Below are 26332 nucleotides of genomic sequence, written 5' to 3' on the forward strand. Positions count from 1 at the left end.
AATTTGTGCCAATCTTTCAAACGTTTTATAAATGAGGAGAGAGAAAAAGGGGAATCTTGAATTTCTTATTGAAATTTTCATCTCTCACTCCTCTTAAGTTCTTTATTTTGTGAAAATAAAAAAGTTTACGAATAGAGAAATAATGAAAAACCGAAAATGAGTTCTTAAACAAACAAGACCTTAGTATCCTGTTATAATCTTTCAATAACATTCTTGATGTAGTTAATTTTGCCAAAAGATATTACATATATTATCAATAAATAATACATTTCTAAAACATTATTACATGTTAATTACAATATTTCATCAATTAACCAAAAAAGAAAGCATTTGCTTTCTTTTTCCTTTCCTTCTATCGTACTTGGACAAATATAGATTTAGTTGAGCTCAGTAATTATCATAATGCTGATAATATATAGCATGAACTCAAGATAAAGAAAAGCCATAAAACTGAATTTTCATGAGCTTCATCTAAAGATTGTAATATCGTCGGACAATATTCACCAACGATTTGAATCAGCAAGATGAAACAAGTACTATTCTCTCTTTCGATGTGTTCAATCTTCAATTCTTAGTTACACGACATGAAACAGATGTGCATAGCGCACAACTGAACATTCAAGCAACAACAGCAGTAGAGAGAGGAGCTCTCACCTGAGTTGTTGCTCTATGAATATTTTTGAGAAAAATACAATCTTAGGAAAGCTTTCACGGAACCTTAAGAAAGTCCAACAACCTTTCCAGTTGTAGTGTTGATATCAATATCATAAAAGCATGGCCTTGTCGGGAGACCTGGCATTGTGCTCATAGTTCCGACTAAAGGATAAATGAATCCAGCCCCAATGCTAGCTCTGACATCCCTTATTGGTAAGATGAATCCAGTTGGGGCTCCCTTCTCGGAAGCAATGTGCGAAAATGAATACTGAGTTTTGGCCATGCAGATAGGGAGAACAGAAAACCCTTGCTTGCTATACATCTCAATTTGTTTCTCAGCCTAGTTGGACAAAAATAAAGAACTCAAGTCAATAAACAAGTACTAAAATAGCAGTTGATGAAGGACGAATTTATAATAATTTGGCTCAGATTGGTGTTTTGGAGACCGAAAATTCTATCATAATGTTCACAACACAAAAATATACACTTTTTGGAGGAAAAAAAATCAGTGACTCTTCATATTATGAAGGGAAATGACTTCCATTATTAACAGCTGCGAAACAGCTTCATCATGCCTAATCAAAAGACAGACTTCCCATCCTGACTATGCTTTTCAAGAAAAGAAAAGCAGTATTTCCTGAACTTCCTCATTTTGTCAGTTTCTAAGAGCATTGAATGAGTCACTTTGAGATCAAATTTTACAACTTGCAGATCCCATACTGATTTCAGTTAAGTAGGATGAATGAGATGATTATGAAAACTGGAACAAGGCATGAGTTGTTTACCTGCTCTGAGTATTCAACACCACTTGCACCATAGGACTTCGCTATTGCCTCTATTTTCTCTTTAATACTAATATCCAGAGGATACAAGAACTGTAGTGGCTGTGCCACATTCTCACACGCTTTTTGAACTGCAATTCCAAGGTCTACCTGAAAATCGTGATACAGAAAAACTTCTAGTTAATGGAAGCAACAAACTAGTTCTTATAGGTTTGGTTTTATCACATAAAAACACACAAAAGGAGCCTAACTCAGAATCACTGCAGGTAGTAAAAGCATGAGCCTTTCATGAAATTTCTAATATATTGAGAATTTTGCTCCTCTTTTGGCTACAATATATCATTTAGTTTGCCCAAGATGTAAGTTCATGAAGTTCTACTGTCAAAGATGAACCAGATACATATATCAGAATAAAGCAACCAGGGTTCATGCACAGTGACAATTGAAACTTTCTGTAAAATTAGGGCTAGTGCACTGAAGTTAGGCTCAGAAAAATAGTGAAGTGCTTGAAAGTAGACCATAAGACATTCACGCTCTAAGAACAGGGAAACTGTGGGAAACAGCAGAATATTTGATATTCTCTGATAAAGGCATGATGTGTGTAGAATGTTAAGAACCAGAGAACTCGGTTGTGTGTCATGGTTGTTAGATTAATGCATTTTGAGCTATCATTAATTTATTTTCAATTATGCAGTTTTAAGAGTAAAGATGAGGTATATTCTTCTTAGTTTTCTGAATCTAATGTTGGTAAGTGACTAACCGCTCCTTTTCCACCATGGGCATGGTGAGTACAAATCACAGCATCATATGCCCCAGCAGCCAATGCCGTATTTTTTACTGCATTTAGTTCTGCTTCGGTATCAGTTGCAAACATGTTCACAGCTACAACAACATTCACACCGTATGCCTTCGTGTTTGAAATATGCCTGGCTAGATTCACACAACCAGCTTCAACCAGAGCAACATTCTCATTTAAGTAGGCACGGTCAAGAGGTTTCCCAGCAACAACTTCAGGCCCACCACCATGCATTTTCAAGGCTCTTATTGTTGCCACAATAACAGCACACTGAGGAGTTAAGCCACTATATCGGCACTTAATATTCATGAACTTCTCAGTTCCAATATCAGCACCAAAACCTGCTTCAGTGACCACAAAACCACCTGGTCCCACCAGCTTCAGTGCAATCCTGTCAGCCACAATAGAAGAATTTCCATGAGCTATATTAGCAAAAGGGCCAGCGTGAACAAGAACAGGAGTTCCTTCGAGGGTCTGCATCAAAGTGGGGTTGATGGCATCCTTCATTAGCACAGTCAAAGCACCTCCGACGCCAAGATCATCAGCAGTTACTGGATCGCCAGCCTTGCTATTTCCAATCACCATTTTACCAAGCCTCTCTCTCATATCAGCTAAAGATGTTGTTAGGGCCAAAACTGCCATTATTTCACTAGCAACTGAAATATCAAATCCTGTTTCCCTCGTCATCCCCTTTTCTTCTGGTCCCTGGCCAACAGTAATCTTTCTCAAGAATCTGTCATTCACATCCATCACTCTCCTCCATGTGACGGAATCCGGGTCAATATCAAGCCTAGCAAATTTTTTAACTTCTTGTGGTGTAAGATCCTCAGGCTTGGTCTTGGAGATACCAAGCTTCTTCAGTCGTCGAAACATTATCTCACTAAAGCTACGCTTCCCTTCTTTGTTTGGTGGGCACAACCGGTTCATGAGAGCCTTATCTGATTGTGTTGACTCATGGAATATCCTGGTGTCGATGGCAGCAGCAAGAAGGTTGTTTGCAGCTGTTATAGCATGAATGTCTCCTGTTAAATGAAGATTGAACTCATCCATTGGGATAACTTGGCTGTAACCTCCACCTGCTGCACCCCCTTTGATTCCAAAGGTCGGTCCTTGTGATGGTTGACGAACACAGGTAACAACCTAACATCAGAATCAGGAAAAACGCTCAGGGTTAAACCTTACAGAATCCCGACAGAAAGTAATAAAAAGCCACTAGTCACAACTCAGTCTGCATTATCACATCACTATATTAAAATTCTTTTACATTACAGAAGGGGTGAAGAAAAGTAGCCAACTGTAAAGACAGCTTCATCTTCTAATTCTGGTGGTAAACCAGTAGGTTAATATAAACTAGAAATTAAATTAAATAAAAAACCAGATCCATGACAATCACTCAATCTACTTTTTTGCTTCTCTATTTTTTTTTTCCCCCTCTTTTGACCTCAGCAGACTCAGTTTTCAGACAACAGAGTATAAAGTGATTCATAAAAAAAGCAATAGATAGATTTAAAATAAAAGTTGACCTTATGAGAAGCACTCCATTTCAAACATGGAAGATTAAAGAGATTAACGTTCCACAAAATAAAAGTCAAACAGCAGCTAATACTCATGCAAGTAAATCTTTTAAACGATCATTTCAATGGAAGAAAGTTTTACTGATTTCCACTCTAAAAGTGATTTAATTCCTTTAGGAAAACTAATTGGTATTAAAAGTGAATTAGTTTGTCCCAGAAGCAAACTCTAGTTTTCCTTGGCATGAACCCCGTATGAGAGAGTTCACCGACATCTGAAATTCAAAACCATTACTCCAGTTTTTATTTCAGCAACAAAGGAAAACAGACACTCTGTTAGTTACACTATCGCAAAAAGCAGGACATGATGAAACAGACAATCAAAGGCCTTTACTATGATAAGAACACATAACATGTTCAGGTACATTAGAAGCACATGCCTTTGTCTCTTAAATTTCCTCAAATAGTAACAGCCAAAAAAGTTTGTATTGGCAGAAATTACACATAAGCAGTAATCTCATTGATCGTCCATGGAACAAAGGAAAATAATGACATGTGCAAAGAAAGAAGTGGACAAAACACAACTTTTTCAAGGAAATGGATTAATTCAATGAAATATCAAGTTTACAGTTTTGCTTTGGCTGGGGAAAAGATTAGAAATATTTCTCCATAACCCATTCAGATACCCAAATAATCTTTGTTTTTCAAGAATTTTTTCATCAATGACATCGTTTTGAAACATGGCTTGCTTACTGTTGCTCTAAGACTGATTAGTGAGTATATCTTTGTTCCGAACAAGTTCTAACTATAATTTAAACTATTCTTCAAGGAATTATGCAGTCAAACAGCAAGACGAGAGCCATATTAGGCTGAAATCCAAAGCCAACAATCTCACAGAGGGATGCTGTATCCATGAATACTACAAAAGAGCTTAGAACATCTAACACAATTTAAAATACCGTTGGAGCCAATAATATTTCAGATTTAGCTTTTGCCTAGCCTACAGCATTAAGCCATAAACAAAGATGAAAATTGAAACTCAGAAAGAAGTTGCGTTAAACAGATTTTGCATATAAACACCAAGCTAGACTTCCTTCCAATACCAGGGAAATGAACCACCACTATGCATTACAATAAAATCACTTGGAAGTTTTACCTTTTTATCAAGAAAAGCACCCAAAGCTTGGCACAGCCCAACAGTTGTAGTAGACTTTCCCTCTCCAAAAGGAGTTGGAGTGATCCCTCCGACCACCACATAGTAACCATCTCTAGATCCTTGAAGCTCATCAAGCACAGATAACAAAACCTTCAAAAAAATCAAGTAACGAATCATTCAAATGCAGATACCCAATCTGATTGCCGAGAAAACACTTAAGGGTAACACAAGAAATCAAATGGGTTGACTTGTTTCCTATGCATTAACAACACGATACAGTTTTAGTAACATACAACTCGTGATTGATAAATGCGATCATTATAGCATCCAGAATTCTGAAACTAACAATAAAAAGCATCCCAATTATGTATCAAAACACAATACCAAAAAAAATATAGTTTTTGTTCACACTCTTATCTTAAAAAACCAATCAAATCACTAAAAAAATTTCAATCTTTAAGCAATAGATTTAACCAAAAACAACATAAGCAAATAAATCTCCTTGGCTTTGAATTTGCAAAACTAGATTGAATCAAAATACAAAACAAACAAAAGGATACTTTTTGTTCCACGCCAATCGAAAAAAAAAAAAAAAATCCTTTAACCACAAGATTGACACAGAAACAACACACGAGTAACAGAAATAAACAAATTGATGATAAACAATGAAAGCAAATGAATAAAAGAATCACCTTGGCTTTGTACTTGCCATAAAGATCATAATGGCTAGGATCAAGATTGAGTTCCTGAGCAATCTCAGAGATGTGAAGTGGCTCAACAGAGTTAGCAATGTCAATGTCAGCAGGTACAGGCGTCACCACCTGGAGTTTCCTCACTGTTCTGGATGAAAAACTCATTTTTCTTCCTCAAAATTCACTAAAAAACCTTGATTGGTAAATTTTTCCCTAAAATAGTGGTGGGTTTGAGTTAGAATTTGGTTAATGAATCCAAGTATTCAAGTGGGTTTGGTTAAGCATGTATTGGACAGCACAAAGAGAGTATAGAATTGTGTGTACTTTGTTCTTTCTTATCCAGTTGAGGTGGGACTGGTGTGGGCTCTGACTAATTTGTGGTTGGGGAATCATTGAGGGATAATATTGTAATTACCCTATTAACATTTCCCCATATCTATGAAATAACAAGTCTCCATAGTCCATCCTACCATANTATATAATGAGTTTTACTGATTATTTTACGAGTATACTAGCTAGAAAGAAAGTATTACAACACTTCTTATAAATCGTTCATTTGTGTAGATCCAACGGTGATAAGATAATAATTGAAGTAGTAACATTTACTGTTGACTTAATATCCCTCATCATGTTGGATCTATATAGATGAATGATTCATAAATAGTTCCAAAAAGTTAAGTGAAAAATTTAAGTAACATATCTTGAGCTATAGATAATTTAAAAAATTTAAAGTAAACAATTTTTTCCCACCCAAATAATGGTCTAATGACACTTTCTTACCCATGGACTTTTAAAATATTGCTTTACTACCTAAAACACAATTTTGTTAGTAAATTTCGTAGTAAAGAGGGGCATGATGGTCAAAAGTTTGTTATAAGTAAGGGTAGTGTGGTCAATTAATAAAACCCTCATCATCCACACCCCTTTGACCGCCAATCACTAGCCCCTCTCACTCCAGCACCTAATTTCTCTTTGGTGAGCATAGGTAATCGGAAAAACAATTATTGGCAGGAGGAAAAGCCTTTGTAGGCGTGCAGCAAGCGTGCGCACAAATCAACTGCACAATGGGGCACATTGAGTGGGGCAATTCGTCGAGCAATTGGTGTATGCCAACGAAAGAGTGCAAAATGGTCATCCTCAACAATGGAAACAACCCAAAAAACCAATATAATCAATCCTTAATCATTCAATAAGCCCAAACAGCCTCAAAGAAACATCAAATTGAAGCCAAATTCACTGGAAAATAAAAATCCAGTCACGATGGTGGTGGCAAGTTTGACCCGTGATCGACGGGCTAACCAGTGATGGAGTTTAGGGGGTTTTGTAATATGGAGTTTGGTGGTTCGAATGGTGGTGTTGGATTGGATTTTGGCCACCGTTAGCCACTGAAATTTGGCTTAGAACAGCGAAACCCTAACAAGATGGTGGCCAACGAATGGTGGGAGGAGAGGCTTGGGAATGTTGGGGCTTTTGGTCTATGGAGGATGGGGAAGCTGGTGGAGGGGTTAAGAAAAGCCAACAATGTCAGATTCTGGCTAAAACAAATTGGAGAAGGGGACGTGCGCGATTGGAAAAAAAATTGCGAACTCCACAATTGTCCCTAACTTCCAGCAATTGAGGAGTTATTGTGGGTGGGGGTGAGAGGAGTTTTAGTGGGGGATGCTGATGAGTTGAATGGTGGTGACGAGGTTGATTTCCGATGCTAGAATCGAACAAAATTTGGGTTGAGGCACGCGAAGCTTTGATTTACAGTGGTTGACAATCAGGGTTGATCTTTGGTGGGGGTATTTTCGTGTTCATAATAAATATCATTGTTTTTTAACATAAATTATTAACTAAATATAATGTTCGGATAGTAAAGTGGTATATTAAAAGTCCATGGGTGGAAAAATGTCATTAGACCATTATTTGGGTGGAAAAATGTCGTTCACTCAAATTTTAATATCAATTATCAATACATAAGAATAAGTCAATTTTTTGTTTTTTACTGTCAATTTACTTAGATCGTATTCATAGTTAACGATCTAGTGCAATTTGAATAGTCTAATTAATCATATTTTTATGATATTAGAACAAATGGAAAAGGAAGTTTACCATAGTATAGTTTGAAGGTGTAAAGGTCTGCCATAATAGCTTTGGCTGCGTTTGGATGAGTATTTTCATCCATATTTTGAGTCAGATTTTCCGAATAGTGTTTGGTTCAATATTTAGATTATAGGATCTTCAAAATTCTATTCCAACACTTTTCTGACAGCTTGACCGTTTGAATTTATTTTTTGCAGCCTTTCCCTTTTTCACGCTTTCTCTTTTGACAGCTTATGACACGTTTGAATTTTTTTTTGCAGCCTTCCTTTTTCACGCGTTCTTTTTTCTTCTTTCACGCTGCTTCACCTGTTTTTTTTTTGCAGTCCTTTTTCACGTGTTCGTCATTTCTTCTTTCACGCTCCTTCACTTCACTTGTTCAGTGTTCACCATTTCAGTTTATGCACGGTTTCACTTTTCTTCTTCACTTCACCATTTTAGTTTACATTAGCAGCTTCTTCACTGTTTCTTCACTTCAACATTTCAGTAAAAAACTCCGACCGTTCACCGTTAAGCCACAATACCGTCAAGCCACAAACACTCCGATCGTTCACCGCAACCACCGATGGACCACCACGTTACCCACCGTCAAGCCACAGACACTTCTATCGTTCACCGTCAAGCCACAGACACTCCGATCGTTCACCGTTAAGCCACAACACTGTTAAGCCACAAACACTCTGATCGTTCACCGCAACCACCGACGGACCACCACGATACCCACCGTCAAGCCACAAACACTCCGATCGTTCACCGTTAAGCTACAACACCGTCAAGCCACAAACACTCCGATTGTTCACCGCAACCACCGACGAACCACCATGATACCCACCGTCAAGCCACAAACACTCCGATCGTTCACCGTTATGCCACAATACCGTCAAACCATCAGATCTGTCATCGGAAATATTTGATTTTAGTGAAGGGAACGTTTTGGATTTTTTTTTTTTGCAGGTTTGTAAATGTATTGTACATGTTGGATGAGCGCGTCAATTTGTTTGGTGTTGGAGTTTGGCGAATGAGTTTAATCTATCGTTTTTTTTTTTTTTTTTTTTTTTTTTTTTTTTTTTTTTTTTGTTGCAAGTTTATAATATGTTGTAGCGTGAATTTATTAGGAAGGGAAGGGCGTTTTGAAAATTTTTTTTTTTTCAGCTTTATAAATATGTTGTAAAGAGAACGTTGGTTTTTGCGAATCCAATTAGCTTATGTGAGACATACAACGTAATTGTACTTATTTCTATTTCAATTGCCATGTAGTACTTTTTTCCTTTTAACACAAGTGTCAAAAAATTGTACAGCTTCATATGTTCTATATGTAACATTTTGTATGTAATGGATGAATTATTGGATAATTAGAATTATTTTTTTCGGATTTCACTAACTGATATATTTGTTCTATAGATTTGACGTCGTTCTTTAATCATAACAACAAATTACGCTCATATGCACAGATGTCAGTATAATTTGCCTCAACGTCGCAGGGTTAATTGCTACTTGAAGCAGAGGCGAAAGTTTCAACGTTTTTCCAGAATTGGAGTTCGTCATACACCCAGTTGGTCGACATTGTCTGTATCTGCCCCTGCATTGACGTCATCAAGCAGTGTCGGATCGAACGAGGTATAAGTTTATCTGTGTTTACTTGATTACCACCACATGTTAGTATTATATTTTTTAATGTGATTGGTGATTCGTATGGTGTCCCAATGTTTGTTGTCCCTTACCATATTGTCCTTAGATGAGTAATTCTGTGGCCTGGTCTGCTGAAATGACCCACAAATTTATGGTCCTGTTATCTGAGCGGGCCAAAAATTTGCATGGTACCGTAATAAAAATAGCAGATTACCAGGCAATGTTGGACGACATATCATCAGCGGCTGGCAGGAGACTCAACGTCACACAATTAGCCTCTAAGTTCTTTCGCCTGCGAAAAACTTATCAAGCATGGCGGAAATTGCTGCAACACACGGGGTTCAGGTGGGATCACGAGTCACAAAGTCCAACGTGTCCCGTTGAGGTTTGGCAAGAATATGTCAAGGTAAATTTTCATATTTTTTAACTAATATTATTCAATGACACCGTAAATGTACGCTTTTTTCGGACTGCTAAACATTAATATATTATTCTTTTAACTTACCAGCAAAACCCACTGGCGCAACAATTTTACCACAAGGGACTTCCTCATAAGGAGCTTTATGAAATAATATTTGAGAAGCAATCTGCCACTGGAAGATATGCGTACACATCTACATCCCAACCAGTGGAGACCTCCAATTATTCCAATCCTGACGCGGTTCCCATGGATGGTAGCGACTTTGAACCTGATCCTGATCAGACGACAGGGGAAAAACGACCAAACACATCTGGCCATGGAAGAGCGAGAAATAGGAGAAACAGAAGTAGCCGAGGACAATCACTTGCGGATGCCATTTTTAGCTTGACGGACGAGCTTGCGGAGAAGCGGACTATGGGATCGAGGGCTAGCAATTGCAGTGCAGATGAGAGGGAAAGAGAGAACACCAGTGCTCCATCTGATCCTTTTTCCATGAGCAATTGTATTGACATCTTGACGGCCATGCAAGTACCGACACAGTTTTACCTGCCGGTTATCGAGTACTTATATGAAAATCCAGGGTGGCGGGAGATATTCGTGAAACTCCCGCTTGAGGAAAAGGCTAACTGGATTCATAACAAATTTTCCAATGAGTAGATGACACTATATTTCCTAAGTGTTTGGCAACAATTTTGTATGCGTCAGTGGGCAGTTGTCATTACAATTACAATTTATAACGCTACTGTATGAACTTATTAATTGTGGTACTGTTTTATGTGATATTACATGTTTAAACACCGTTTTGGATTGTCATTAGAATTAAACATTCACTGTTATATTTTGCTAAGTAGTACAACAACTGTTAATTGTTGATAAATGTTTTAAAAATGTGTAGGTTTAAATGGCGTCGTCTAGCCGTACAGGAAGAAGATGACGTGCTACAGATGAGAGGGACGAAGAAGAAATACTGACAGATATAGCCATTGCACTCTGCGGTGTTGCCGCGTTAGAAGCAAGTAGGCCTGAACCTCGACATACATCCATATTAATTGGTCATGAGTACATGTTAGAAGTACTCAATGGTCATCCTGACAGGATCTATGACAAGTGCCGCATGGACAAAGACTGTTTTACATACTTATGTGAAATTTTGTCCGATCAAGGCAAATTGCAACCAACCAGGAATACGAGTTTGGAAGAACAAGTTATGATATTTCTAACAATCGTTGGAAAAAATGAGACAATCAGAACGATGATGGAGGATTTCCAACATTCGGGTGAGACGATCTCTAAACATGTTGCCGCAATTTGCGATGCTATATGTGAGTTGAAGATAGAGTTTATCAGACTACTTGACTTTAATGATGTTCCATGGGAAATATCAGCCAACAGAAAATATTACCCTTTCTTTAAGGTACTGGTTCATTATGTTTTCTATTAGTAGATAGTTAAGTTCGTTGTGTTATTAATTTTTATAGTCGGTTAATATGAGTAAAATTCAATTTTCATGATAGGACTGTATTGGAGCCATGGATGGCACACATGTATAAGCTTCGGTTCCACGTGAATTTGCCGATAGGTACCGGAATCGCAAAGGAACGAAGACACATAATGTAATGGCTGTATGCGACTTTAACATGATGTTCACTTATGTCGTTACTGGATGGGAAGGATCTGCGCATGATTCAAGAGTTTTAAATTCAATTCTTGATGATCCTAATTCTGGATTCCCACATCCTCCACCAGGTATAAGTAATTTCTTGACGTATTATAGCGTATTTGCTCCACTGTTGAGGCCCTGTAATTCAAATAAAATGTCTGATATTATTACAGGGAAATACTATTTGGTTGATGCGGGTTATCCAAATAGAGACGAGTTCCTTGCCCCTCATAGGCGAGTGGCTCACCATATTTCTGATCATCGCCGTAACCGAAGAGGGCCGCAAGAGTTGTTTAACTACAGACATGCTTCACTCCGCAATGTTGTCGAGAGAACCTTTGGTGTTTTGAAAAGACGGTTCCGTATTCTGAATGGAATGAACAATTACCCGTTGGACAAACAAGGGAAGATTGTTATGGCATGTTGTGTACTTCATAATTTTATCAGAATGCACAATATGGACGACCGTATCTTCGAACAAACCAATAATAATATAGGTAATGAGCAAATATATTGTGATCGTCAAAACGGGACAGAATATGGCCGAAATGGAGAAGGACCGAGTCTACCGCAACAAGGTATTATAGACAACATGACGACTATACGGGATAACATAACGAATGCACTGTGGGCAGCACAGTGGACCATGTAATAGTTGTTAATGGAGTATATGTGTAAGAATGATTGTAAGAGTTGATAATTAGTACTTTTGTCATATATGTATGAATATGATGTTTTTAAACAGTTGAATTAGTACTTGAAATTAATATGGGTTTTTGTTTCTTAATATCTACGGGTGACAAAATTACCAATAAAATATTTAGTATTATTAAAATGTAACTTGATAAGTTATATATATAATAATACATTATTTTAACAAAATTCAACAAAATATTATATTAATAAATCATTTATAAAAAAATATATTAATCAAATATTCAATACAAATATCAAGGTCAAAATACTCAACCAAACACATATTCTAAAAATCTTATTCTCGTAATCATAACCCTATCCAACTATCCAATCCTATCCCCAAAATCCTATCCAAAATACTGAACCAAACGCACCCTTTAATTTTTCTCAGATTGTAAGTTAAAGTAGGATATCTATTTTGTTTGGCCTGCACCTCAACTTACACTTGTATTTATTTATAAGGAATCGATTTTTAGACCTCATCTAATTTATCATAATCCCTCGGTTACTAAACATACTTATTTTATTTAAAAAAAAAAAAATTCTTTATACCCCATTTAATATTGAAAATAGCTCTCTAAGCTTATTAGATGTGGCTAAAAATGACTTCCCTAAAGTCCAATATCAAGCAACTCAATATGCATGTATAATTAATAATATAATTAACATATACACCATACTTATTTTAAGTCCGGCCCTTTGATTGTAAACTATAATTTGAATTTTTAAGATACATATATATTCCACTTGGTTTTGATCAAATTTTTGTCACAATTAGCAACATCCAAACTTAAGGTCAACTTTTTGAATATTGGATGATTAAATTGGCTTGAATTCAGAAATGGATTCATGTTCAAGGTGTTAATTCCTATGTTGCCGACCGAATTTTACCATTCCATTTGGACCTGCTGATTATCACCATGTGGCTTCACTCGTCTCCAAATTATTTTAACCTTTTTTTCTTTATATTTTATATCCATGGCCGGGCTAGCTTGGAACTTACCTAATATTTTAAATGCCAATTAGTTTAATCAAAAATCGTTATTGCCTAAGGAACCCATGTTCTTTCCAACAATTTCTTCTTAAAATATTACGTCAATCATTTTCTCTCTTTGATTATGGAAAAATATCATAGATTTGATTTTCAAATTTATCATTTAGATAACTACTTACACACTTTTTATCAAATAAAACTTCAAAGTTTGAAAAATGTAATAAATACCCTTTTGTTCTATCTCTATTGTGCTACTGTTTGTAATAATTGGGTGAAATGATAACTTAAGTCTTATAAGAAAGTGTTTGACATAAAATAATAACTTTGGTCTTATGAGAACATGTTTTGTAAACTTAATGACAATGTAACAAGGTTAGGGTAAAAGGTATCGGCGAGGGTTAGGGTAAAAGTTATCGGTGATAAACAAGGGTGGATGCAGTGCTCATAGTCCCCCCTCAAATTAATTAAAAAAAAATATTAATATGTACAATTTCTGGATTTTAGATCCACCATAACATAAATATTAATGGACAAAAATATTAATATACAATTAATTTTTATTTTGACTAACCCTAACTGAAATTTTTGGATCCGTCCCTAGACTGATAAAGTTTTAAACTTTAAGAGTCCATTTGATAAGGTAAAGGGGTATCGGTGATACATTTTTCAAATTTAGAGAGTCCAATGATAAAAAGTGAAACAATTGTCATCTGCAAATTCAAAACTTTTTAAGGGTAGTCTAAAGATTCACCATTTGATTGTATATAATTACCACCACCACCCACTATACTTTCCCTTAAAAAGTCTTCAACTACACCACTTCGATCATTCAACTAATACTGAGAGAGAAAATTCAGAAAAATTTAGTTTGCTTCAGAGATTCGTCATCATGAAGCCTTCTAATTGTTTCTCTTTTATCCTCTTCTTCTTCTTCTTCTTCTTCATCGCTCTTGTGACCTCACAAACTCAAGATTCATGCTCCTCCAACGTCAACCTCAACGATCAGGTCCGCTTTGACACAACCACTCTCAATTGCGCTCCAGTCTGGTCTTCCCATAACTTCATTCTCAGAGTAAGCCTTTCATTTCTTAATTATACTTTTTATGTCGCTAAGTTTTCATGGATCATTTCTTAATTATACTGCACGGCTGACGATATTTATTGGATTTGGTTTCGTGTACAGTATGCGCAGACATCTCCAAATTTATGGAGCTTCGTTCTCTCAGTCCCTGATTCAAATTCCTACATAGCAATGGGATTTTCACCCAACGGTCAGATGGTGGGGTCGAGTGCAATCGTGGGGTGGATGTCAACCACTGGAACAGGGACGATAAAACAGTATCAACTGAGTGGACAAAGATCAGACCAAGTGTTACATGACCAAGGAAATCTACAAGTCAATTCATCAATGATAATTTCTCAACCTCAATCAAAACGTCTGTATTTAATTTTTCAGCTCAACACCGAGCAGCCGCTGTCACGGGTGATATACGCCGTCGGCCAATCGTCTGTGTTCCCGATTTCACCTAACTTTGCCCTGGTGGAGCACACTGACAAGGCGTCCACCGCCTTGAATTACGTTACAGGTAAGAATCATCTAAGTTTGAATTGGCATTTTTCTTAATGAAATTTGTTTAATTTAAGTTTTACTCATAATGCGTGATGACGATGTGCCGACCACGACCAAACCACATACATATTCATCTTGGTATTATTATACAATATGATGGGTTTAATTATTTTTATTTTATTTTGGCAACTTTTTTTTTTTTTTAATTTTAATTTCTTATTATTTAGGGTTTAGAATATAGATGATGCGTTAATATTAGTATATTACACGTGACTTGCACTAATTAATCTGTGTTAATAAGTTAATAATGATGCAAGTCAATTATCATTTAATTAGTATTCATCTTAACAAATATTCAATAAATTATTAACTTTTCTTTTGTCTCTAGTTTATCTTATTGTTTAAGTTATTTTATTTTTTATATTGTCTCAAGTAGTCCTATAGCTACCACTCAAATCAATTTAAAGTGATTTTTTCTTAATTTTATGTATGTAATTAATTACTTTTAATTTCTTTAAAATAATTAATTAACGATTAGAAATTGTTGGATATATTTGCGTGTGAAAACAGGTCAAACCAAATCTGAAACCCCGCATGCAAAGCTGAGAAAGGGCCATGGAATATTAAACATGTTAGGTTGGGGAATTCTAATGATAATTGGAGCAATAGTTGCTCGCTACTCCAAGCAATGGGATCCACTTTGGTTCTATGCCCATACTTTGATTCAATCACTCGGATTTATGCTTGGATTAGCCGGTGTAATTTGTGGAATCATCTTAAATAAGAAGCTTGATGCCGATGTCTCTTCCCACAAAGCTCTTGGAATCATCATACTGGTTCTCGGCTGCCTTCAGATAATGGCATTTTTGGCTCGACCGGACAAGACTTCTAAGGTGAGAAAATACTGGAATTGGTACCATCACAACGTGGGGAGGATTATGATAATATTTGCAATAGCAAATATATTCTATGGGATACATTTAGGTGAAAAAGGGAAGTCATGGAATGCTGGTTATGGGGTCATTATCACCATCTTATTTCTGATTGCTGTTATTTTAGAGATAAGGTTGTGGAAGAGAAATTAGGTTAAATCTTTTATTTCATCATGTAACTTTATATTTGTTTCATTAGATAAATTAATTAATTAAATATTTGCAGCTGCTTCATTAAATAAATACTTATGTATATTCTTTAATTTCTCTTCCTTATAATTAAGCTGCCTACCACACACAAAATCTACTTATATTTTCTGCTTTATTTCAACAACAAGCAATACTATACCTAATTTATACGCTAACTATATATATAAATATATATTCAATTGATATTTCAATTTAATTGAACACTCCATATTAAAGTCTTCAAATTAGGTACAAAATTTTAGTTTTATTTCGATGACCATGATTTTAAAATTTGTTTTTATATTAGTTGGGAATATTATCATCAATTAGATTACAAACTTTTTAGACTTTTGAGCGGAAGGAAAAAATTACAAATTCTTCAATTAAAAGACAATATATAGTTAGAGCATCTCCAAATGACTCTTTATATGACTAAACTCTTTATTATAAATATTTTATCCATAAAAACAAGAGTCCAACATACTTTTTATTCTTTAAATATAAATTAAAGAGTGAGTTTGACTCTCCACATCTAGAAGTCAAATTTCACTATTTATCTTAATTTTAAATAATAAATTATAAGTTTTTATACATTTTATTTATTATTTATTATTTATCTCTCCTATTAAGTTTCTTTCTTGAAAAAACATATTCTATCTCCTAAAATTTAAAAAATCTATTAGATTTGAATAAAAATGTTGTTCTTTATATTTAAAAATTAATGAAAATGCTCTTTATTTATAAAAAAATGTGCTCTTTAAAATAAAAAACAACATTGGAGATACTCTTACATACAGTTAAATTTAACTTATAGAAATGTAAAAATGTAGTTGAAATTTGAATTATTTTTTACAAAATAAATAATTAAATTCAAAATGATTAATTTAACATAATAAACAATAAAAAAAAATAGATTTAAATTATTCTTTTTTTATATAAAATAAATAATCTAAATTATAAAAATATAAAATATAAAACAACAAATATAAAAAAAAATATAAAAAACCTATTATTAATTTTTTTAATTTTGTTATTTTTTATTTCCTTAAAAAAAAATTATTTTTGGTCTTGTTTTAGTTTTTTAAGATTTTCTGAATTTAAATTTAAGAACTAAATTAACTTAAAAAAGAAAAAAAGAAAAAAAAATCAAGGGAATCTAAATCGTTTTGTTATTTTATGTTAAAGTTAACATCAAATAATCATTAGATGTCTCTTAATTGAACAATATATAAACTTTGTACCTTATAGTATTACCTATTAATTAATAAAGGATAAAAACTACATCCTTTTAATCCTTTATATAGTTTCCTTTAATTTATGATTATAATTTTGAACAGTTGAATTCATTTTGTTCTTCTAGCAACATGAAAATGGGAGAGAAAGTTAAAGTTGAACATGAATGGCCCACTATAAAAGTGAAGGAACTCAAAAGCTTGAGTGAATGAATTTATTCTTACCTAAGATTGAGGCATCTTTTCTTTTGTTGCTTTATTCATCTAGGTCAAGTGTCTTATAATTAAAATACATAAATCATGATTTGGAATTTGAATTAACTCTCTCATAATTATATATCACTTTCTTAAGCCCCCATCTATTATCTTATCACATCTCAATTATTAATCTTTTTAAATATTATTTTATCCTTTATTAAAATTATTAAAAAAAATTTGTAGAAAAAGAATTATTTTGATTAATGGTAAAACATGTAAAATCTTTAGAGTGGTGTTACCTGTACAAACTCGAATACAAATTGATTTAGCATTCTCATTTGATTGACAAGTCATTTATTTATGAGAAATACTAGACGTACAAACAAATTTTATAAAAAAATTTATACAAACTGATGTGATAAAAAATGAATGGAAGAATGAATATGATGAGTTTGATTTTTTGTATTCACTAATTCTATTCATTTTCTGTAACATCAGTTTGTATACAAATCTTTGTAAAATTTCTTTATACATCTAGCGTTATTATTTATTTATATTGATTAAGTATTTAACGAGTCGGCTTTTTACATGCATTCACCCATTTACTATTTGACACATTAGTTTGTATGAAAAAATTTGTACATAAAGTATTATTAAAATATTTATTAACAATATAGAGTTTGTCTTACTATGCTAAACCATGTAAATTTCACCATAATAATACCTAATTATCTAATTTTGTAATTTTATAAGTTTACAGTTTGATGTTAGGGAATTTCATGAACAATATTAATTAAACTAATTCTTTTTTTTTTTTTTTTTTAATTTCAAAAAAAGGAAATGCCCAATTAAATAAAAATAGAATAACTTATGATCCTGATTAAAGTTACAAGATACATTGGAGACTTAGGATATAAAATTTCATTATTAGTCGGGTGTGTTCTTATATTAATCCATTTTATGTTTTTTTGTGAAAATATTGAGATATTAAAAATAATTAATTTTAGTGTATCTAGAAATACATTGATTATTTAATTAAATTGTATGTTAATTTTTTTTTTTTTTTTATATATTAATGATTAATCCAAAGTTTGCAGGTCTATATTTGTTTGTATTTATTCTTAATTGAAAATCTAGAGTAGTGTTATTTGAACTTTATTAAATGTTATGCTTGGAAAAGTAGGGTTGACGCAGAACCCTATCAGCGCAAGTGGTCAGACCTTAGGTAAGTCCAGGTGTCGTTTAGGTGCAACCACGTCGCGCGCTGACGCAAGAGGCGCGCTTCTACCAGTGTAGTAGGTGCGCGTCAGGTTGGTGAAAGGCTGGACGTGATCCACGTGTCCAATCCTTGCGAGAATCGAGTAAATCACTCGGGAAGTGAATAACGGGGCGCAATGAAGGATTTGGATGGAAATCTAACACACTTCCTGATTTAGTAATTATTACCTCAATCCATCCCACAATAAATAGAGGGCTCCTCTCCCGTTTGTGGGATTAGCTAATTCCTCTCTGTAATAGCTTACTTATTTTCTTTTTGTAATCACTTGTAAGTCAACCCGTTGAACGCGAACTGACCTCAATATACTAATACAATATCAGTGGATGTAGGAGTCGCTTGTTTAAGCATCCAAACCACTTTAAACATCGTTCTCCATCAATTATCCATTCTCATACCTCCATTCACGTGTGTTCTCTGGGTCAGCTCAGCATTTCACATGTGCATTTAGTTGGTGTCAAAATCACGCATCAATATTAAAATTTTATCTAAATATTTTTATTAATTTCTAAAAATTAAAGGGTTAGACTATTTTAATACAAGTTTTTGATACAAAATTTTATCCATTGATTCAAGATAATTCAATGATTGAAAATGAGGGCTTAGAGTTATTTATAAGTCTGGAACTTCCAAACTATTGGATTGTTTTGAATCAATAGATGATGGTTTGTATTATAAATTTGGGATAAAAATTTTTGTTACAGTAACTTAATTCAAAGTTAAATTTATATCATAAAGTAAAAATTATTAGAAAAACACATGGTAAAATTATATCTTTGAATATAATTGTCTTTCATTATTTTTTCTTTTTGCTTTTACCACTTTCACTTCACTTTAAAAACTTTAATCTAAATAAGAAATAAGCACATAAACAAATGGTGGCGGCCTTGCCGACAGCGCAAGGGTGGCCACGTCCTGGCTTTTCGGCGGAGCAAACGAGGCCATGCGCAGCGCCTGACCGCATAAAACAATTTGTAAAAGGACATAGCCAAATTTCCTTGTTTCATGAATATAGACAACATCTCATGATCATCAAGGTTAAAAAATTCCAAATAATCAAGTTCCATATTTAATGGTTAACAGAGTTTTCTTTAACTCTCATTTTAGGTGTTTGGTATTTGTCTCTAATGAATAATTTAAATCTATGTAATAGCAATGGAGATGGGGTGATTCATACATCAAATCTTTATATGCATGCACTGCTAGGGGTTCGTTTGTTTGGTTATTTGAAGTAGCATTTTTGAAATATTATTGTTAGGTAGAGTTGGGTGATTATTACGAGGTAGGATTTAAAAATTAAAAATAGTTGAATAATTTAGGATAAGATTTTGAGAATAGGAAACAAATATGCATTTTGATTTGGAATAAGAATAGGATAGAGAAACAACGCGGCCAGATTTGGCTGTCAATGGAAATATCAGCCAGATCTAGCAGTAGATTTGGCCTTTTCTAGCCAGATCCATGGTGGATTTGGCTGGAAAAGGCCATCTCAGGTCACGAGCGACCATATCCAACCGGTCTGATACGACGACTTCGACTACTCTCCGGTGGTACTGGCTGACTGCTAGTATTTAATGGGTGGGTGGGGGTGTTTTTTATAATTTTTAATGTTTTTATTATAAGGGTGTTTAGTAAATTAACAAACATGAGGGGTTTTTTTGTTAATTTTTAAATCCTATTTCGTTATTCTCACCAAACTCATACTTTTTCAAAAATACTAAAACAAACGCATTATTAATCTAGGTATTATTACTCCTTGTTGACCAAATGTTGAAAAGGATAGTTCTGTAATTAGGCAAAGTTATCAGACTGTTTTGTAATTAGGCACAATTGTCATGCGGTGCCGTTTTGCTCTTCTCTATATAAATAGAAGAAACTGTAGCTCCAATTAGTTAATGAGAAATGCTACTGAATCAGCTCACTTAGCTAGCTTTTCTCTTTCAATTTTCTTTTCGTTTTGACTTGGTATCAGAGCTACTGATTAACATTAATGGTGACTGATTCTGGTTCCACACAATCACTTAAAAGTGTAGAAGAACTCCTAAGAGAGTCAATCGATCGCTCCACTTCGCACTTGCTCAAAGAATCTGTAAATTGTGCATCCTCAGCTTAACCTGCAAGTTTGCAAACTATCAGTCCAAAGCTCACAAGAAACAACTATCGATTCTGGAGCTCACAGGTTCTCTTCGCTGTAAGATCACATGAATTGGAGGATCATCTTATTGGTAAAGTTTCCTGTCCTTCTCCTTTGCTTGTATCGAATTCAGACATTGAAAATGAGTTAGGGCAAATTAGAGGTGAACTTAAGATAGATGATGATTTGGTTAGTAATAAGGTGAATCCTACTTATATTTTATGGAAGCGCACAGATAAATTTCTTGTAAGTTGGCTATTAGCTTCCATTTCCGAGAGCATGTTTGGAGTAATATCGAAATGTAGGTTCTCCACTGAAATTTGGAATACTTTACATCTTGAATTCCTAAATGATTCTAAGGCTAGAGCTTTGCACCTTAAGAATTTGTTACAGACTACTCAAAAAGGGAATATGAGTATCTCTGATTATGTTAAAAGGATGAAGGAAATAGCAAAAAGTCTATCTGCTAGTGGTTTGATTGTGGCTGATAAGGACCTGTTCCAATATGTATTAGATGGTCTAGGACCATAATATGATGCAGTCATTGTCAATTTAACCTCTAGACTTGAACCTAAAGTTGATACTGTATCCCTGCAGGAAGCTTAGTTCTTGTTACAAAAATATGAGCTAAGATTAAATAAACTCAACACAACAGATTTGTATAACAATTCTGCAAATGTGGCATCACTTCATCACTTTGGAGTTCTTACTGATGTCACCAACACCAACTCTCCTTCCACTCAACATTTCAATACTAAAAGCTCACCTAACACACCACAAACACCTGCACACAAATCCATTCCAGTTCCTTCACTAGTGTCACTGGGAAACCCACATTATCAACAAAATTATGCCATACCTGTTGCTACTGCTTATAATGCTGGACTAGAAAACCAACCTCAACTGACCTACAATACTTCCATGTTCACTCAAAGACTCCCTTTCAACAGTATGGTAGAGGCAGAGGCAGAAACTTTGGAAGAAGCAAACTAATTTGTCAGCTTTGTAACAAGGCATGACACTCCGCTGTGCAGTGTTATCACAGGTTCAATGCAGCCTACAATGGCAATTTTAACAGTGCCTATACCAACTCACAACCATCACACTTCAATTCACAGCCACCACAGTTCCCATAACCACCACAATTTTATTCTCCACAGTAGTTAGCCTCTCAGTCATATGTGGCCAATGGATACTCTCCTGGTTCACTGCCTCAACAGCACTCTATAAACTCTCAATCCCAACAGTTTGGGTAGTCACAATTTGTTGGACAATCTGCTGTCCCTATAGACTCTTTCTCATAGAATACACAACAATCACAATTTTCTCCTCAGATTACAGAAAACTCTAGAAGTCCACTGTTAAGTGTTCCCAATCAATAGTTGGCAGGGGATAGTCAAGTTTTTGTTTCCAGCTCAAACATCTCATTTCCTGGTTCTAAATCTGGTTGTTCTATGTATAATCAGCAAGCTCATCCTCAACCGGTTTTACATTCTACCTTGCTACATCTTCCACTCTTACTGATCCTATGTGGTACACGGACTCAGGTGCAACAGATCATGTCACTGCTAATTTGAATCACATAAGTCTTAGCAAGAGCTATGATGGTCGAAATCAACTTCAAGTGGGGAATGGTGATTTTCTTAACATATCTCATATTGGCTTTACTCTTTTATCTAATGATCTTCATTCCAAATGTTTACTACTCAAAAATATTCTATATGTGCCTAAAATTACAAAAAATTTGCTAAGTATCTCTAAGTTTACCAAGGATAATGATGTAGTGGTAGAGTTTAATGCTGATTGTTGTATTGTTAAGGAAAAGTTAACCAGGGCCACTTTGCTGCAAGGGGAACTTAAATGAGGCTTGTACCACTTGAACATCTCACCTAAGTCTGCTGTACCCTGTTCATCCAGTTCTGATGTATCTTGCTCTAGTGGTTCTTGTTCAAATCTGTCTAGTCCAAACAAGTCTAAGTTCGAAAGTTCTCAGTCTGATGAATCATGTTTTCAGTCTTGTAGTCAAACAAACTGTAAACCTGATGTATCATCTTCTAAATACAGTTTTGATTGTCTTCATAATGTAGAGTCAAAGAGGCTTGTTATTAATACTAGTGATGCTAGTAATTCTGGTACTCATGGTCTTATAACATGTAATAATTCTTTCAGCAATAAAAAATCTGATAGTTCTTCTGATTTTTTTAGTTCTGAGTGTAAATCTGATTGTTCTACTTTTGGAATTCATTGTTTACTTGATGATACTACTGCAAATACATATATGACATGGTACAAGAGACTAGGACACCCACATTCTCTTGTTTTACATAAAATTCTTGCTACTTTTCCTAAAAACAGTATTAATCAAACTCCATCTAAAGCAATTTCTATCCCTGAATTCTATGATGCCTGTCAAATGGGAAAATTGCATCTCACTAGCTTTCCATCTTTTTCCTCCATGTCCACTGCACCCTTAGAGCTAGCACACAGTGATGTGTGGGGTCCTACACCCTTACCTTCAACTGAGGGTTTTCGTTATTATGTACAATTCTTAGATGACTTTGGTCGATATACTTGGTTGTTCTCTCTTCGCACAAAGGAAAAAGTAAAATATGTTTTTGTTAAGTTTCATCATCTTGCCGAAAGACAATTTGGTCACAAACTCAAATGTTTGCAATCCGACCAAGGAATAGAGTACATTGCATTGCAACCCTATCTTAATGATTTAGGCATTCAGTTTAGACATTCATGTGCATATATTCATCAATAAAATGGATGATGTGAAAGAAAACATAGACATATAGTAGAAACCGGATTAACCCTTCTCTCCGATGCTTCCATGCCCTTATGTTTTTGGTGGTTAGCTTTTGAAACTGCTGTTTTTCTCATAAATAGGATGCCTACTACCACTATTAATTTCATGTCACCTTATCAGAAATTATTTAATCATATGCCTATTTATGACGCCTTAAAAGTGTTTGGTTGTGCTTGTTTTCCTTTCCTTCGTATGTACAATGATAATAAGTTTGCTTTTCATTCTGTTAAGTGTGTTTTTGTTGGGTATAGCCTTGTTCACAAGGGTTATAGATATTTAAAACCTAATGGTAAAATTGTCATAACTCCAAGTGTCAAGTTTAATGAGGTTGAGTTTCCTTTTGCCCAAGGTCCATTTTGTTCTATCTTCACATTAAATAATTCCCAAGAAACGCACATTGAAACTCCTTCCTCTTTTCCATTTATTGTTGTTTACCCAACTTCCTCTGGTCAAGCTCCTGGTTCCTCTATAGCATTCAGCCCTAGAAATAAGTCTAACAATGGTGCACTAGAAGGTAATCACTCTAACTCTGTTACTACATTACAGTCTAATCCTTTATTTTCAGAACACATCAAGAGTCCATTTAATTCTACTGTTCCACCAAACACTAAGAGTCAACCAAATTCTGATGGTCAATCACCTATTTCACCTACACATTTTTCCTTAAATTCTAATGATCAGTCACCTGTTACACTTGCACAGTTTTCTTCCCCTTTGAGTCAACCTCTAAACACAGCCATTAGTTGTCTTTCTCTACCCACTATACCATCCAACATTAAACCTTCATCTTGCTCACTTGAAGTTGATCTTACATTGTCAAAATGCTCCAAAGATTCAAAACATTCTCAATCAATAGCAACAAATACTCACCTCATGTTGACAAGGGCAAAAACTGTTGCTATAACCTCTGCTCAAACCAGTACTGGTGTTGATCACCCTACTACTTGTTTTACTACAAAAAATGAGGAGTCTGTACCTATGGTTGCTACTGCATTGCACCAAGTTTCATCATGTTCAAAATTGGCTCTTACTACTGCAACCTTTGCTCCTATGTCTGTCCCTTCACAACAACAAGTTGAAACTAAACCAACATCAATATTTGATGCTTTAGCTAGTCCTTGTTGGAAAGCAGCCATGAAATCAAAGTTTGATGCACTTGTACATAACAAAACTTGGACACTTGTACCTTTATCTCCCAATATGAATGTATTAGGAAACAAATGGGTGTTTCACACTAAGTTGAATGCTGATGGTACCCTACAAAAGTACAAGGCAAGGTTGGTTGCCAAGGGGTTTCAATAAACCCCGGGTTTTGACTACTTTGAAACATTTAGTCTCGTAGTTAAACCTTCTACAATCAAGATAATTCTGACTTTGGCAGCAACAAATGGTTGGGACATACAGCAAGTTGATGTGAATAATGCATTTTTGAATGGGACCTTGAATGAAGAAGTGTATATGCAGCAGCCGATTGGGTTTGAAGATCCTTCTCAGCCTACTTTTGTATGCAAGTTACAAAAAGCTTTATATGGTCTTAAACAAGCTCCAAGGGCTTGGTTTGATAAGTTGAAAACAACCTTACTTAGCAAAGGATTTCTGAATTCCATTTCTGATTCTAGTCTTTTTATATGTAAGCAAGGTTCCTATCTAACTTATGTATTAGTATATGTTGATGATATCCTTCTAACAGGATCCAATCCAGCCTATATTTCACAACTGATGCAAGAGCTTAATGAAGAGTTTGCTCTCAAAACCCTTGGCTCCCTGCATTATTTTCTTGGATTAAAGGCTACTAGAACCTACAAAGGCATTCATTTGAAGCAAGCTAAATATGCCTCTGACCTGTTAACAAAGACTAGAATGCTAGATGCAAATCCTTGTTGTACACCTATGGTTGTGGGCACAAAATTAGCCTCAAATGATAGTGAACTATTTGAGAGTCATAGTCTTGACTGTAGCACAATTGGGGCTCTTTAATGCCTCACTCTTACCAGACCTGATCTCAACTTTCCTGTCAACAAATTAAGTCAGTTTTTATCAGCTCCTACTAATCTATAATGGCAAGCTTGCAAGAGAATTTTGAGGTATGTGAAAAAGACATTAGATCATGGCTTACTTTTCAAGCCTGCAGGCAGTTTGCACATTGAATGCTATGCTGATGCTGATTGGGGAAGCAATTTGGAAGATAGGAGGTCCACAAGTGATTATTGTGTGTACATGGGTCCAAATTTAATACAGTGGAGCTCAAGAAAGCAAAAAGTAGTTGCTTTATCTTCTACTGAAGTTGAGTATAGGGCTTTAGCTCAAACTGGAATAGAGGTTGCATGGTTACAAAGTCTATTTGCTGAGTTGAGCATTCCTATAACTTCTAAACCTGTCATATGGTGTGATAATGTTAGTGCTGCTGCCTTGGCATCTAATCCTGTGTTTCATGCACAAACCAAACACATAGAAATAGATGCTTATTACATAAGAGAATAGGTGCTGGCTAACAAGGTGGCTATACATTATGTGCCATCAAAATTACAAATTGCAAATCTGTTGACAAAGGCTTTACCTACTGCCCATTTTGCAGAATTACGTGCAAAGCTCAATGTAATAAGCAAAGATGACATGCATCAGTAGTTTTTAGTTTGTGGTCTGGTGTAGTTTGGAGTTGCAGTAATTAGTTTGTTGTAGATTGGTTTGTTGCAGCTTGTGATCTGGTGTAGTTTGTAGTTGCAGTGATTGGTTTGTTGTAGATTGATTTGTTGCAGGTTGTGATCTGGTGTAGGTTTGTGAGCAGTGTGAAATCTATTGCAGTTTGTGATCTGGTGAAGTTTGTAATTGCAGTAATTAGTTTGTTGTAGATTGGTTTGTTCCAGCTTGTGATCTGGTGTAGTTTGTAGTTACAGTGATTGGTTTGTTGTAGATTGA

The 26332-nt window shown here is 34.9% G+C and overlaps 2 protein-coding genes across 2 annotated transcripts; one reads left to right on the forward strand and one right to left on the reverse strand.

Annotated features, from left to right (window-relative positions):
* Positions 1 to 432: 432 nt before the first annotated feature.
* On the reverse strand, positions 433 to 5895 carry LOC116117128 (formate--tetrahydrofolate ligase). The gene is made up of 5 exons (XM_031403146.1): positions 5592 to 5895; positions 4900 to 5049; positions 2197 to 3372; positions 1440 to 1586; positions 433 to 994 (listed from the first exon to the last, which is right to left on the reverse strand). Exons 1-5 carry the CDS (start codon positions 5754 to 5756, stop codon positions 719 to 721), a joined length of 1914 nt encoding a protein of 637 aa, XP_031259006.1. The 5' UTR covers positions 5757 to 5895; the 3' UTR covers positions 433 to 718.
* A 7995-nt stretch (positions 5896 to 13890) lies between these two features.
* On the forward strand, positions 13891 to 15794 carry LOC116117166 (cytochrome b561 and DOMON domain-containing protein At3g07570). The gene is made up of 3 exons (XM_031403194.1): positions 13891 to 14145; positions 14257 to 14659; positions 15214 to 15794. Exons 1-3 carry the CDS (start codon positions 13963 to 13965, stop codon positions 15726 to 15728), a joined length of 1101 nt encoding a protein of 366 aa, XP_031259054.1. The 5' UTR covers positions 13891 to 13962; the 3' UTR covers positions 15729 to 15794.
* Positions 15795 to 26332: the final 10538 nt, after the last annotated feature.

The sequence above is a fragment of the Pistacia vera genome, unplaced genomic scaffold (assembly GCF_008641045.1).
Source record: "Pistacia vera cultivar Batoury unplaced genomic scaffold, PisVer_v2 Contig80, whole genome shotgun sequence".
NCBI classification, from domain to species: domain Eukaryota; kingdom Viridiplantae; phylum Streptophyta; class Magnoliopsida; order Sapindales; family Anacardiaceae; genus Pistacia; species Pistacia vera.